This window comes from Ochotona curzoniae, unplaced genomic scaffold (assembly GCF_017591425.1).
Source record: "Ochotona curzoniae isolate NIBS_2020 unplaced genomic scaffold, NIBS_Ocur_1.0 patch4, whole genome shotgun sequence".
Classification (NCBI taxonomy): Eukaryota; Metazoa; Chordata; class Mammalia; order Lagomorpha; family Ochotonidae; genus Ochotona; species Ochotona curzoniae.
In genome coordinates, this window is record NW_024466972.1 from 137,525 (window position 1) to 154,361 (window position 16,837).

General features: G+C 32.3%; 1 protein-coding gene across 35 annotated transcripts in view; it reads right to left on the minus strand.

Moving 5' to 3' along the window:
• Positions 1–16,837, minus strand: part of LOC121167605 (regulating synaptic membrane exocytosis protein 2) — a 471,939-nt gene that overhangs the window by 127,724 nt on the left and 327,378 nt on the right. For 13 of the 35 annotated variants that reach the window (XM_040997111.1, XM_040997110.1, XM_040997113.1 and 10 more), the window contains one exon: positions 12,479–12,579. The exons of the other annotated variants lie outside the window; for them this stretch is intronic. In XM_040997111.1, coding sequence (XP_040853045.1) covers positions 12,479–12,579 — 101 coding nt within the window. The remainder of the gene's footprint in view (positions 1–12,478; positions 12,580–16,837) is intronic. 35 annotated transcript variants of the gene reach the window in all.

The following is a 16,837-nucleotide window of genomic DNA, read 5'->3' on the forward strand; positions in this document are numbered from 1 at the left end:
AAGTAATTAGCATGTCCTAACAAACAGCTGACAGATTAACTTACTGCTTCCTTAGTGGAACAGAAACAAAAGAGATTCACTATTTTGAATTATATGATCTCAGCTGAGAACAGCTCTAACTGGAGAGCATTACAACTTTGGAGCAGAGGGAGGATATTTCCTGGCAATATTTTTAATGTTTTGTACATTACTGTTAAGCAGATTATGAATCGGAAAAAAAGTTACAGGAAATTATCATTCTTCAAGATGTTCTAGAGTCCAGGGGGTTTCTAAGTGCCTGGGAAAGTTAATGTTCTTCCAATGTGGTTAAAATTGGCTAATTTGAAAAGCCCAATTAAAAAGAAGCCCATCGTTATTATTTTATAATGAAATATGTGAGAAAAGAGATAAATTCCAACTTCTGCAATAAAAGCTTGACTTTCGCTAGTATCCTTCCCTAAAGCTCTTAGGTCAGATAATTTCCCAGTTTGATTTCTCCACTGCATCTTAGTATCTATGGTTGTCCAATCTTTGTGTATGAACTTCTCAGGCCAAAAAGAAAAAAAAAATGAGAATAACTTTGAGAATTTTCTTATATTGTTGTAATCAATTTAATCGGTGGAACCAAAAATTTCTTATCCCAGGACAAGAATGTGATTGTTGAAAAATGCTGGGAAAACTTTTTAAATTCAAATTTTGTAGAAAAATAAGTTTTTTTTTTTTTTGCAATCTAGAAATAAAACAGGATAAACTGTCTTCTGAAAAACTAAGGATAGGTTGAAATCTGGGAGAGGGCTCCCCATATCAGGAGGGGCACGATAGAAGAGAATAGAGAGATAGGAGTCCTGCTCTGCAGACAAGGAAAAAACAAGGTGAGAAAGAAGCCATCTGATTTTTATTTCATTTCATAATCCAAAGAGAGTAGCTGCTACCCTCTGATACTACTCTATTAGCTGGTATTTTCTCTTTGATAAGTGAATTCTGGATGATTTTATTTTCTCTGTGGCAGTCATGATTCGAGCACTGCACTGTTGGAAAACATACTTGGCAGACTCAATTTGAGATAAGACTCCTAAAGTTGGCAATGTTCACTAAGGATCTCTGTTTGGGAGAGAGAAGGCAGGGGAAAGAAAGGCACAGACGTTTGAAGGTATAAAGGTTGTACAGCCTGGTGAACTATACTCCGGAGATGAAAGCCCAGCTTGAAAGCTGTCTGGTAGTGTAAGGGAGCAAGGAGAAGATTCCAAAGGAAAACAAGGCTGAGGAATACCATGCCTCAATCTGGAAAGGAATCAGGGGTCTAAATTTTCCCTGGAACTTGAGACAAACTTTCTCATCATGGCTTGTATGATGGATGCCATCCTTAGTCAGGTAGAGGAATAAAATAAGCTACAATTATATGTGTACCTGTGGAAAGCACTGCTCTAAGTACTACAGGTAGATTAAATCATGTAATTCTCTAAAACCTTGGGAGATGGGCAGGATGATAGTTGCTGTTATATGGAAGTACTGTCAGTTGAGGTGAGCCAATTTAGTACCCTATTCATGAACTCCATCTAGTCATCTTCCAAGGCACAGTGAAGATGTCACCTCCTCCATTAAGTCCTCCTGATTTCATTATTTGTCAATGGTCAGTACAGTGCTGTTTTGGTACGTGCTTGACAATCACCTTTTTTGGGGGGGAAAAAAACTTTATTTTTTCCTCATTTCCGTGCTAAGAATACTCTCACTGTGGCAGATTTCAAGATACCAAATAGAACCGAGAGTGGAATTGGGTCAGCACTGGCTGCAGGGGTTTAGAAATACAAGCATTATTTATAGGACTCAGTAAAAGCCCCTGAGAAACAAAGAATAAAGGGAAGTAAGATGCTGTATCTGAGAACATACTCATCTGGGAATCACTGACACTTGGAAAAGCAACATCAGCCTAAGAAAAAGAGCCACAATGAAAGAAAAAAAAAAGCCACGCACAATGTGAATATAGGCTTACTAAAAAGTCAACTACGTCTTCATCTGAAGAAATTCATAAAGGAAGAATTATTGCCAGCAGTCAATGGCTTCTTCAAAGGTTTGGCTCTGTGAGCACTCTATCAGCACCCATCTCATGCTTGATGAACAACCATCCCTTACTTTCTTCTATTTCTCTACTTCTCATATTTTTTCAGGACTAGAAATGCCAGTTACACAATTAAATCCCAAGTTTAGAAGTCTCAAGTAGCGATAGAACTTACACTTTTTCCCTTACCCAGTGAATGTATCATTTTCTTCTTCAGAATCAATAACCCTTAATCCATTCCACCAGTTACTAAAAGTGTTCTCAAAAAAAAAGGAAAAAACCTCAAACCAAATAAAACTGCAAAACCTCAAAGCAATAACAACCTAATTCATAGATCATTGATAACTTTTTAATTTTCTTTTCTTTCTCCTCTTGAAACTTTCCCGTAATAGTTTCTCAGATAATCTCACTCATGATTTTCTCGTTATCTCTTTGTTCTTGCTTCATTTCTTTTCCTTGGATCCAATTTTCCTTAACATGAGTTTAAATCATATTTTCCCCAAAGTTTCCAAATATTTCTCTAAATTATTCTCCCAAATGATATAATCCATTATCTCCTCATTTTAATTATCATGTCATGATTAAAATGAAGCCCTATCTTTTGTCCTCACCTCCGTCCCATGCTTCAGATTATTCTGGATGATGACAAGGCATCTCCCATATATAGTTTGTAAGCACATCAAATTCAATATGACCAAAATCAAATTTGTTGTTTTTCACACCAAATGAAGTCTTGTTCCTTTTTATTCCCTGTATTTCTATATATATAAATGAAATAATAATATATGATGACATATTCTTAATATGTGTTATATTAATAATATGATATTGATATTATTATAATATATAAAAATAATATATATAAAATCCTAAATCCTCAGAGTTGTGTCAAATCTTTCCATCTCTAACATTGTGCATTCTAATTAGTCAAAAAATAACATTTACTCATGGAATAAAAATAATGTATATCATCTCACTATGCTACTACTTAGGCTTTACAAATAGGTGCATTCTTGCCCGTAGTTGCTGTTTTTAACATCAAATTATTTGTAGCATTTGTTGTAGACTGCCTGTCTGATATGCCTTCTTTTTCTCTGTTCTTTACCAAAAGAATCATATTTATTTTGGTGATCTAACAACAGCAAAACACAATAACTCCATTTCTCAGGATCTCTCACAGCTAGATTGAGTCTATTCTACATAGTTCCTCTTTGCAGTTCCAAAATGATCTCTACATAAGAGTTTAGGTCTTAACATGGCAAATACTTATCATGATCATAATAAACTTCCACAATAATAATAAATCCCATAAGAAACTAAAGATCTAGATTTTGATACTAAATTCTCACCATCATTCATCTATTTTGTTAAATAATTAATCTTGACTTGAAAAAAACTTAAAAGTGGCTATGAAAACTTTAACTAGTATTGTGTCCATTGTACAACTACTACATATCAGGATTATAGCTACGAAATTGAATGGTTGTATGTTGCCCTAGATGAATGTACTAATTAAAGGTTTTAATACATGAGTTAATTCAAATTGAACTATATATTATTTCATGTAAATTAACAGAAAAACATTATATGTGCACATTTGTTCTTAAATTATAGCAATTGACTACAAAATTATGTAACTTTAAGCATTATTGAGACTTCTGGCAAAGAACTTGACACAGATCAGTGGTTACTAATTCCATGAATGAAACATTAGAATTGACAGAATGAAATGTAGAAAAACAATTTCAAACCTAACCTTAAATGTTAAGCTATAAGATTAAATAATTTGGTTGTTTCACAATAAGACTTGTTATAACCTAGGTATCATTATATAGTCTTTCAATGTTGACTCCAAAAAATTATATATTTGCAAGGCACTTTTTAGTAACTTACAAAGTTTCCTTACTTTAAAGATTAAAAAAATTGGGGATTGTGAAGAACTACTAAGCTACTTATTCAAAGTCTTCACACAGAATTCATATGGTCTTCCTTAAGTGTAGAAACTAAAATGTAACATAAAACAAAACAAAAAACTAAAACCAAAACAGCAACAATAAAGAAATAGCTACATGTATCAGTATTATTGCAAATACAGCTCCATCACTTAATATCTTTGTCAAACTAACAGTTAAGGATGATAAGCTGCTAGTCTTAGTGATTTATTATTTAAAATTTATTGTCTATGTGTGAAAGTGACATCTTCTCATTTGATTATTGTCTAAAGTCCTTGCTACATTCCTGTTGGATTCCTGACCTAATGGCTACAATTTACTTGCTGAACTCTGTATTTATTTAGAGGAGTATTATTCCCTTGACTATAAAATAAAATGTCAAAATTTAAAAATGAAAGGAAAGGAAGAAAAGCATTATAATATTTTTGAACTGAGCTACAATAAATCGGTTTTCTTTGTATTAATATGTTAACATGAGGACTGTATTGTAGCAATTATTTTGCTTTTTCTGTGAGCCTAGGATTCCAATGTATTAATAAAATCCTAAAAAGTAATAAGAAAAGAAACTTGTGAATCGAAAACTAAATCATTTTATCTCCAAAAATTTGGGAAGATAGACTGGAAAAAGAGAGAAATAGAAAAAATAACAAAATCAAATTTTAAAATAACAGTGTCATTTAATTGTCTTAACAAGTTTCTTTACATTCTAATTAAATATTTTCATGATGCTTTAAAGTATTCATTCAAAAGACCAGTATAGCTAATCTAGAAACGTGTGATGAGCTGACTTTTGTTACCCATAATTTAAATATGGAGATTCTAACCTCCAGTGTCTTAGAATGTAACTCCATTTGGATATAGAGCCTTTCAAACATGTGTCACATCTGATTCCAATCTTCCTGATGTCCTAGTAAAGATAAACTAGGATTTAGACACAGACACAAAGAAATCATTTGAGGACATAGCAAGACAGTGGTCATCTTCATTTCATGAGAGTCCTCAGAATGACCCAATGGCATATTGATATTGAAATGCTAGTCATCAAAACTGTGAGAAAATTATTCACATTGTCTATGCCATTACATCTATGGTCTTATGTTATTGTAACTCAAACAAAAGATATTGAAGACAAAAGGAACCCCAAGGTTAAAACTTAAAATCAAAGTTCAATTATAAGTCAAAACACAAAATCTATAATTTCATTTATTTAATGAAATTAAATAAGTTTTTAATCTCAGAGCAAGATTGTGTGTGTGTATGTGTGTGTTCACGTGTATGTATAACCATAAATAAGGAAGAAATGAAACATTGTCTTTAACTAAAATGTCGCAGTCAGAAAGGCCTTTTTTGACTCAGGGATTTAGGATGTTTGTGTGAGAGATGTAGTACAGATGTAGGTATAGATACATAAATTTGTATGAATACAGTTTTATGTATTTCTGTAGCTATCAAAATACATATCTGAAATACAGCTGGCTTGATAGGGATTGCAAAAGGCATGATTAACAATACTGATTAGCTAAAATTTGGACTCCATCATAAAAATGAGGCAAATTATTAAGTTTTGGTTCTTTTAAATGTCATAGTTCTCTCATTTTTCCTGCATGCACCCCTACTCATTTCTAAGATTACTTTAAAGATATATTCCTCCATCTCTTCCATTTGGTTAGTGAGAACAAATATAGACCTGAACTGCCAAAGGCTTTGGTAAAGGCAAATAATCTCCTGGAAAAACATTTTATTCTTATTTTTCTTATTTTTCCTTCTCCATCATCATCATGACCACTACAACACCATTATTACATTAAGGCTAACATCTCTTGATTGCTTACTCTGCACACGCTCTAATCTAACAGTTGTATGCATACGCTAATGGACTTTAGCTTGAGTACAATTCCAAGAGTAGGCATCATTATCGGAACACAAAAGAAAACATCTGAGGAACAAGGACATCAATTAATTTGACTAATGTCATACAAATAGTAGGAAGTGAATTCAGAAAGTTTGTCCTGGCGTCCACACTTTCAATATTAGTGTGGAGTTTACACTTAGTTATCATCACAGTAATTAAGAAAACGGTTCATATACCTCTAGTACTGCAATTCACACTTTGATAGTAGTGCCAGGAACATAGCCACTATTATAGTTAACCAATAATGCACCTTGACAGCAAAAAACGTACACCCCTCTTGATGATACATTTGCCTTTCTTTTATTTACCTCAGAGGTAAAGGAAAAAAATTTATATAAACATATACAGGGACTTTTTCAGTTACTTTCAAAGTCCAGTTTGATTAACGTTTAATATAAGCAAGAAATCTACTAAAAATTAATATTTTTAAAACATAAAAGACGTAAGGTTTATAATGTGATTTTACCCCTTTTTCGTCTGAATTACAGTCCTGCTTCATTACACTACACAGTCAATTGTTAATTTTGTGAGACTGAAGTTTGCTTTTTTTTTTTAAATTAGGCCTTGATAAGATTTCTACTCATACATTTTTCACTCTAGAGCCATATTGCATGTTGCTCTTCTTACTTGCTCATTTAATCATCTAAAATTTTTAAATCTAGGTTTGTTTTCTTTCATGAATACTCTTGGTAGGAACAACTATAGAGTAGTCATCAGGTGACTAGTAAAAAGCTGGAAGTTGGCTGACTTAGGCAAGCAGCCAAGTAGCCTAGAAGCCTAGAGCAGTGTGGTCTGATGTGAGTCCAGAATGCAATCAACAATTTGCAATACATGGTCAAATGCAACTGCAGCTGGAAGACAGGTGTGACTATAAAGAACTGGCAGCAGCATCCAAGATTTGGCACAATTTCTCGGAGTCTTGTAGGCTACTTAGGCAATAAGAATGCTTCCAAGTAGTCTGTTTTTCCTGCATATGCTGCCATATCAGGAGCCTTATTGAGGCATTCCCTTCGGATATTGCTATAGGACCTGAAGCTATCAGATTGTGAGGTTCTGCGGAAACAAACAAAATTTGACAAAGTCATATAGAAATGTAAAGAAATGGTATACTTCATTGAAAAAACTCCAGGTGCAGTCACTGGGGGTACTCCAGCATTTCCATTAATAAGAGGCAAAATTCTTGACCTAACTTGGAATAAAATCTCTAAGCAGATGGTCTCAATTCTGATGGTAAAATATGCAACCAAGCTGCTTGATACTTGGCTAGATCAAGCATCATGGAATACCTGAAAACTATTCATATCAAAGAAGGATGCTTCTATTCTTCTTACAGGACATGTTAATGTACTTCTTGGGGACCTAGTATGGCAGAAATTATCATGAGACCACTCCTGTTACAATGCTTTGAATATGCCAGATGATTCCACACAACACCAGCAGAGTGATGCAGGTGCATGCGGATGCTGGGTTGTCCTGGCTGTCCTGGTAGCTTGAGAAGTGAAGCTGTGTCACTCTTCTACAACCACAGGCATGCTGTGCTGTATGCTGTCAACAGCTCAACTTTTCTGCTTCAGAAAAACAAATTTTGTAAGTATTTTATTGCAATCACTGATATAAAATGAAAACATACCTTTGATTTCTTTATTTTCACACCATATCCTAATTTGTGTATTTTCATTTAATTCTTTAATTTATGGAAAGCTATTTATTGTTAAAATTTTCCTTTTTATAAATTTATTTTCATAGCTTTCAGATCCATTTGTCGTAATTATTAACAACTATTTCTTTTTAAACATCTTTACTCAAATTTATCTCTGTTAGGCAAGTCACAAGTTACAGACCAAGTCACATTTAATGTCAGCCTTGATAATTTCTGAAATTCTGAAATTTGTAAATTTATAGATTTTCAACATACATTAAATTTGTCTCCTTAAAAAACTGTTTATAGCACTGCAAGATCTATACAAATTTTTCCCAGTAAATTTGATTTTAGCATTAAGAAGTTCTTTAGCTGCTTGAAGTTCTTCAAGAATAGAGAGTGTTGCCTGATACATACAGTAAATGCAAATCCTTCTCATTAACCCAACTGCTTCCGTACATTTCTTTTTGATGCTATCATATTCATTTCTAGCACCCATGATTTTTTGGTTATTACCGTGTGTGTGTGTGTGTGTGTGTGTGTGTGTGTGTGTGTGTGTGTGTCTTCTCTTTTAATCGTCATTACTGCTCTACTACAAAATATATTACAAACTTTCCAATAGAGAAGCTGAGACTTTGAGGGTAAATCTTTCCAAAGCCACCTGGGTGGAGTTTCCTGGCTGTGTTCCCTTTAGCTACGTAATACTCAAACATCCATTTGATGACATTTGAGCCTTTAAGTATTCCTGACTCACAAACAATAGATGCTTAAAAGCAGCCACTGCTGACAAGCCTCAAATTGTCTTGACTCTTCTGGTATCCCTATTGCCTGAGTCTTTAAAGCCAATGTAAAACATTTAAGGCCAGTACAAAATGCATTTTCTCACTGTGGAAGAGAATAAACTCTACTAAAGTGAAACTGTTAACATTGGCAACCTATTGCCAGAAGTATTTAACTGCTTGAACTCATTGATATTGTTACTTCGTCTAATTCTAGCATCTTAGTTTTGATTGGCTGGTTGGTTGGTTGGTTGGTTGGTTGGTTGGTTGGTTGGTTGGTTTGCAGGTACAGGGGCTTTTATTAAAAATAGAACCATATCTGTGTTGTTGTTCATATTTTACAACTTTCCTCCTGATACATCTTTGAGATATGTGACAAGTGCTTAAAAGATGAGATGTCCAGGGAAAGGTGACGGGATGTGAGACCTGTGCAGGATCAGGCATCCACTACGCAAGGAGAGAAATTCCTTCTGTTTTCTTTCACTACTTTGTACTCTGTTCCCACACCATTACTGCAGAAATGGCCTGCATTTGGGAAAAATTAAGGCAATTTACAGGCTATGTCACTTTTCAATTCAAAGGAGATAAATAACAAAAACTGGAAATTACAACATAAAGTAAGATATTAGGGGAAAAGTATCTTTGCGATGCCGTTGTGGGAACATCGCCACAAATGCTCTTTGTGTAAGAGCACTATTCCTCCAAGAAATAAGTTTTGAGTTTCCAGAAGAATATTGACTATTAGCTATATAAAATTGAAATGCTATGAACCACCCTTTTAAAAAATATCCTCATGGTGCTGGCTTCGCAGTGTAGGGCGTAAATCTGCCACACACAGCATATAGGTGTTGGCTCATGTCTTGGCTGCTCCACTCTAAATCTGGATTTCAATCTCCACCTCTGGCTTTTGTGGAAAATTGGAGAGTGAACCAGTGGATGAAAGAGTCTGCTTCTCCCTCTCTCTACCCATAATTCTGACATTCAAATAAATAAATCTTTAAAATAAATATATATCACAATATTGATTCTGGGAACATTTAAACATAGCTAATTCAAAAAATATATATGTTTAAATGAATATCACATTCCTCATATTAATTTTCATGTATAACTAACATTTTTGAGTTTTTAATTCATGTAATCATGTTAATTTATGATTATATTCTCAGAGAAACATGACTATAATGAACTACAATCTTCACTGCTAAAACTAAAAGACAAATCATACTTTATGAACAGTGAAGAGCAAAGCACACTGGTTTCCTAGAGAAAAATATAAGTTGATTTTAAATTATTGCAGAGGAAAAAAGAGATGAGGGAGATTCAAGGGAGGGATTGAGAGAATGCAATAGGTGCATTGAGTATTAAATTCTGCTTTGTGGAAAATCCTACAGAGAACATCTCCTGAGTAACTAGTAATCATGGCTGCAAATGCCTTTTACTGCTTCTGTTAGAAATAGTCTGCTTTCCAATTTCATAGTATACTTCAAAATCTTCTAAGATAGACAGTAACTTAAGGTATTGTTACATACCTGCTTTCAAAGTGAGTTATTGGGTAATTTTTAAAGTTTAACCACAATTATTTTTTCAAATATTAATGCAGAAGTCTCTAGATTGAGGATATAATACCATTAGAATATGTACTGTATCTTTAACTTTAAAAATTCAATTGAATTAAATATGAAATTTCTTAATGCTCAGAATTGTAGCATATATTCCATTAGACGCTTTGATACCATCTCAATTATCTCATCTTTGAAAAACTGAATAGTTACAAGCAACACTTTTTCTTACTAGTTATGTAAACTTGGGTAGGTAGCTTACAGTTTCTATATCTTAATATCTTCACTTATTCAATTATTTCAGGAATTAAATCTAACATATTAGCACACAAAAGAACTCAAAAACAGGCTCTAAAAGAAGCAAATGTTAACAAAATAAGAAAGCAAAGAAAGGAAATATAAACCAGATTTTATTCATGTAAAAGAAACAGATCATATTAACAGTTTTTAACTCAGGGACTATTAGCACTGAAATTCATCTCTATGTCTTTCATTTACTGATCAATGATAGTGCCACAACAAGACACAGTTTGTTGTGATACAAAATAGACTGTGTTTTGGTCCTTTCAAAAATTATGCTTCAATAGCTTGATTCTATTTCTCAGAGTAAGTACATCACATAATCTAAGCAGAATACACATTAACTGTTGTATGCTGCGATAAGACTGGTTAGCATCTGGGAGAGGCCTTATAAAAGTGTTGACTAGTTTACTGTCAAAGTTTCTAATATTTTTAATTATTAAATCATTCATCCTTGGTTTCCACAAAAATAAAAAAACCCTAAATGAGGGAGTCAACTTATTAAGTCACTTAAATTTTATGAGTAATTCACCATGAAGTAGTAGTCCTCAATTTTTTTCTATGTAGAAATTACTTGATAAACTTGTCCAAACACAGGGATATTGGATCCCAAAGCTTTGAGTCTATTGACCTGGAGGAAGTTCAGACAACTTTATGGCTAAAAGTCTATAGGAGTTGCCAAAGCTGCATACCTGACATGACCCTTAGAAATCCACTGTCCTAGAGAATATAAAAAAAATTATATTGTTGAGTGTAATTATTTCTCCCCCAGGACTGAAATTTCTCCCAACCTAAATTGATGTCAAAAGTATAAAATATTAACATCCATCTTTCACTTATTCAAGAATTGGAATGGAAGCAAAACTTGTCTTTTGGAAGGAAAAGAAAATATCATGGATGCACCTATAGTATTTCTTTGATCCAATCCCCTGTAGTAAGCTTGTCCAATTTCCAAAGCAAGAACCATTGTTATTGCTTCTACAGAATTGGCTCTAAGTATCAGCAATGTAAGCTACACAGCTGACAAAATTTTCGCTTTCTGCCTTTTTCACTTCTTAGGAAGCTCAGTATCAAAACTTACGTCCCACTCCTAACAGGTGTACAACTCTCAGGCTATGTCTTTTATTCTAAAACTTTAGAGTTATCTTGGTTTGTTCTGAATTTATTTTCACTGAACACTCTTATCTTATTGCCAGGATTATGGAATGCATTGTGCATATTTTTTATCAATCTTTATTTTTGCTTCTTGAAATATAGCAGGATGAAAGCAGATTTGTGCTATCTAAAACCATATTTACAGGAATCCAAAAGGTTTGCATTAGTGGACCTTTGGGTCTCAGTCTTTATACTCCATAAAATAAATTAATGACAGACTTGAACATAATGGAAGCCTCCAGGCAGAAATACCAAAACATACAGATATTCCTTATGAAATTCAATTCAAGATAGTTATACCTCTGAAAATCCATGCCATCATAGAATTAATCTGTATAAATCCACTGTATTTTTCAACTTATTCATTTTTTCATTTTAGTGAAAAGTTTCTGGAAGTTTACATATCATCAAGTAAGATCAAAGCATTTTGCTTTTCTTAAATTTACCTCTGGCTATAGCCTGGGATAACTCCAGTAAATCAGAATTCTATGATGAACATTCTGTATTCATGTAGTTTGATAAAGAGATTGGTAGTTTGGAAATAAATGCTGATACAAGACTCTCTGCCTCCACTAGATTGTATAATTGAAGAAGCTAGCAACTGGCCTTACCTGCTACAATCACAATATGGCCTCTTAGACTTACATAATAGGTGTTTGACTTCTCTAACATACATAAAGTATAAATAATCCATGATCTGAATGATTAAATTATACAACAATCCTCTTTTGGAGAGCCCTTTGAATTCAGAGTAACAACTCATGAGTATGTACTTTTTGTTTCAATAGCTCAAGAATAAACCAGATTCCATTAAAACACTATCAAATGAGGAAATCTATGTTTAAGAAAATCACAAGATGACAGACTTAATTTCTAAACAATTCTGAGAGGTCTGAGGTTTTATCAGTGGAAAAATTTTCAAAGTTTTCATACCTATAAACTCTTATATTCAAAAATAACATGCTGTGTTAAAATCAATCCCTAACAACTGGTGTATAGACACATTTTAAGTTTTACATTTACTAATATTTTGGGGTTTTTGCTTTATGATTGTCTCTGACTAATCTGCATTCAATTGTTTTGAAATAGTCTAATGGTTTCATATGATTTTATTTTACAACTTTTAAAAAGAAAAATGTCTTGCCTTTGAATGGTAATCTTGTTCCAGTCTGGGATCTGATCCGGCTACCTGTTTGTATTTGTTAATTTTCATTTGGCGATTTCTCTCCTCTATATCCATAGCACCTATCGAGTAGAAAAAAACCCAAATAATTAATGTCCAATTCCTATGTTTGAGTCCTATGTACAAGATGTATAAAAGAAATGGTATGCTGACACATTATTTTACTCAAAATAGTTCACACAAACTAAATTGTCACACTACTTTTAATTTATTCAAAATATGCAATTTGGAAAACAAGTGTGATTATTAATATGTAAAATAATTTAAATATGAATAAAGTGCACACTGTTTTAAAGAGAAGACAACAAATCTTCATTTAATAGAAAACATTTTCCAGTACATTAATTCACAAGAATATCTTTGACACCACACACACTTTAAAAAGGCAATGTTATAAGATCTTTGCCATTTAATCCATCATGATTTAATTCATTTCGTAGTAATTAAGTTGTAAGTCTTATTATTTTTAATACTTTACTACTGCATGCAGAAAATATTTTCATAAAATAAAGCCATGGAGTAAAGCATGTTGGACCAGCATGTATTGGGAACTGCTTATCAGGAGCTTCTGAATTTGAATTCTCTACAATTAGAATCAAGAAAGAGGTTCTTGGAATAATCTGTCTGATATCAAACCAGGCCAATAGAGGCATAAAATACTGTTGAAATTAATTAAAGGGAGAAACAGAATGTAAGGAGGTGAAAAAATGAGAAGGTAGACCACACAAAAGTAATGACTTCTGAAACTGATTCTACCTCAAAACACATCAACTGCAGATATCAAGAGGTCTTTACAAGCTTCAGTTGGACCAAAATCAAATTCAGTTTGCAGATCCTAGCAAACACTGAAAGCATTTTAAGAGTGTATTTATTATTTTCATTAAACAATAATTTATAGGACATTTCTATTTCTCATAATATTTAATGGAAAAAACAAAATCCCAGCTATAAATAGAAATCCACACACTGAGAAAAATAAGCTTGGTGAATTCAAGTAAGTACTCATAATAAAATGTTGTAATGCAAACCTAGAAGCACTGTGTGTGTAAGAGTTTAAATAAATACTCGTTGCTTATGACTGTAACTTTAACTTTAACACTGCAGTAAATATAATGAGACAAAGTGTGCCTGTTAAATTAACAGGTGCTTTTTAATACTTACCTGATTTTAAAAACAGTATAAAGGATAAGGTGAATAAAATGTACCAGTGTAATTAGAAGTTACAGTATCCTCTCCTGGGCCAATATTTTAATTTTTATTGTTTTGATTTTTAAGTATTACACTCTTCACTGCAAAAAATGTCATCAGGCATCAGGTAATTCTTGTTAGTAAAAATTAATCAAAATAAAACAAAAAGGAAAGAAAAATGTTTCAGAAAAGAGAAAATCTTGGATAAAAGTACATACAAAGAGCTTACACTACAAAATCTCTAATACTCCAACATATTTAAATCAATTATTCATTAAAGTGACTGCAAACCATTCCTTAGTAGCTTTATTGTAATAATGACTAGACTAATTGACTCTGTTCCCAGCTTGAAAGTGAAAAGTACTCATATCAATGTAATATCAATTAAATTATAGATAAAACCCTGTGAATGCCTCGTGATATCAATGTGAAATATGCCACGAATAAATATCTATTAGTCTTAAAGCAAACTGCTTGAACCTCAAGAAATGTTCTCAAGTAAATTTTTATTGTCAACAATGTCAATCCATCACTAAAATCAATCCATCCCTAAAAAATACACGTATTAAAAGGATATTAGATGAGCGGGATTTTTTTAAAAGAAAACTTCAAGTGAATATCATAGTAGTATGTTAAATATATGTTGATAGCTTAAGAAGCTTAACCACATCTGCCAAGATATAGATCTAAAAATATATTCACATATAAGCAAATCACTTTTCCCAACATTCAGACATTTCTGGGGAAACAATCTCCCATGGAAGTTACTAAATTCTTGCTGATTATTAGCAGGAGGCAGATTACTTTAACATCATTTTTATTTCACAGGTAACTAGTTCTAAGTTTAAAAAGAATGTAGGCTGTATTTTATTTTTATTCATTTGAAATACCTTTCAAAGGAGGGAAACTGGCAGATAGAGCTATTTCATCCACTTGTTTGTACGACTAAACAAATTGGAAATGGAGTGATATAAATACTTATATGCATTATCCAAGTTCAAATCTTTCATCTCCAGTTCCAGCCCTCATCCATGGACAGATTCTGGCTTATGCAGGCAAACCAATGAAATTGCAATGCACTATTTTAGTTACCAAACTTGAATAAATATCCTCCTAATTTGTAACTTTGGTTTTCCTCTGAGAATTTTTGGGAAACAAACAGGTTCCTTCCAAAACTATTTGGTTCACACGAGCCTTCTATTGCTTTTTACATTTCTGGCCTACCCACACAAGTAAACAGACCACAATTTAACTAAGTAGCCATCTGTTTTGTGACAATTTCTCATGAAAATAAACACATGTATAACATCTTTTTTTATTAGTATATTCTTCATAAAACTAAAATATCCCTAATAGAATTTAAGGTTAGAAAAAAATTTATATAATTCATATCTTTAGCCAATATATTGCAAAATAATTATTAAACAGTTGCATTTACAAATGTATCCTAAATTATATCTTTTTTAAAGGTACATTTAAGTTTGTTTTTGGTTAAATTTAAGAACTAACAGTATTTCTACAATATGAGCTTTAATTAATAGTGGAGGTTTCCAAACAAAAACTGTTTCCTATTTCCTATTAAAGGTGTCTAAATAATAGATCACAAAAATAGACAAGGTATTGTTTGAACAAACCTAATTGGTTTTCAAGAAATGCATACAGATATGATAAATGTAATCAGAACATAAATCCAAATATTATATAGGCCCCTTCCTAATTGAGGATGAAGGAAGGTATTACTCTTCTTCAGTAAGAGAAACATTTAAAAATAATTATTTTATCAAACCATTAAGAGGAAATTTATTCTAACAATTTCTCTACTAAATTCCATTCTCTAAAGTTTTCTTCTTTTTTTAAAACTTTTCTTCTAATAAAATGTTAACAATGTAGAAGACATACAAAATAAAACAACAAAGACTAGCAATGGGAATGACAGAAATAACATTTTAAATGTGTAAAGTTAAAAGGGTCAAACCATGTACTTTCCAAATGTTAAATTTGCCATTTGAATATGTACCAAATGGAGCAGAATAAAGAGTTATCATTAATTAGTGTATACATCTAATTACCTTGAAAAAGACGACAATTACAGGTGAGAACACATGGGTATCTATTATCTAGATTCATGGAACACACAACACAAATAATAAGGATTTTTTTCAACAGATCACCATGTATAAAATGGTTGAAATGAATTTAACCACAATAGAGTTTGTGAAGTTTTGAAGCTATTCAGATTTAGGGTATGGAGGACAAATGAAATGTTAAAAACAACAATATTTTAAAAATAAGACACATAAGTTGAGTTTAAATCTTGACCTGACAAGCCCTGTGATTACAAATACTTCATTTCACTAATCTGAATATAAAATTTCCCTTCTATAAAATAGTTTGAGATAGCTGTCTTTTAGAAGCTCTTCCACCTTGTAACTGTCCGGTTAGTTGATTTGGACATTCAAATGATGTTTAAGTATTGTTTCATATTATCATAAACATTTCATAAATATACATAAAGTAAATGCTCTGGAAATTCTCAACCTGTCAGGTCTAGTATCATAAATATTCCCTTAATTTGTGTGTGTGTGTGTGTGTGTGTGTGTGTGTGTGTACAGAAGCAGAAGGAAACGAAATGAATTCAGAAGACAGACAGACAAGGAAAATAGAAAGGAGGGAGAGAGAACCTGATGTGACAATACAAATCAGGAACTTTGCCTAGGAAAAGGTCTATTTATATGGATCTTTTTTATATGTTATATCCATATAGTAGTATATAGATATCTATATATTAATATATCAAAAATCCATTATATATTTAAGGATCTTTTAGGTTATTGTTAAACTATAACACATTAAGGAGAAAATGCTACTAATTTTTTATTATTATAACTTTATAGTTACAATTCTGTGTCTTTGAAAAGCAAGCTGTAACTTCAAGGGTAAATCAGATGTTATGAAAGGCTCTCAGAGTGCAGCAGTTATTATTAAAATTGGTTGTATGAAAAAGTGCAACAATAATTGATGAAAGAAATAAACATGAGTCAAATTCATTTTTTATAACTACTTTGGAATCCACATTAAGACAGAGATAGTTCACTGTTCATGTTGATATCCATCTTACAGTATGCTTTGAGG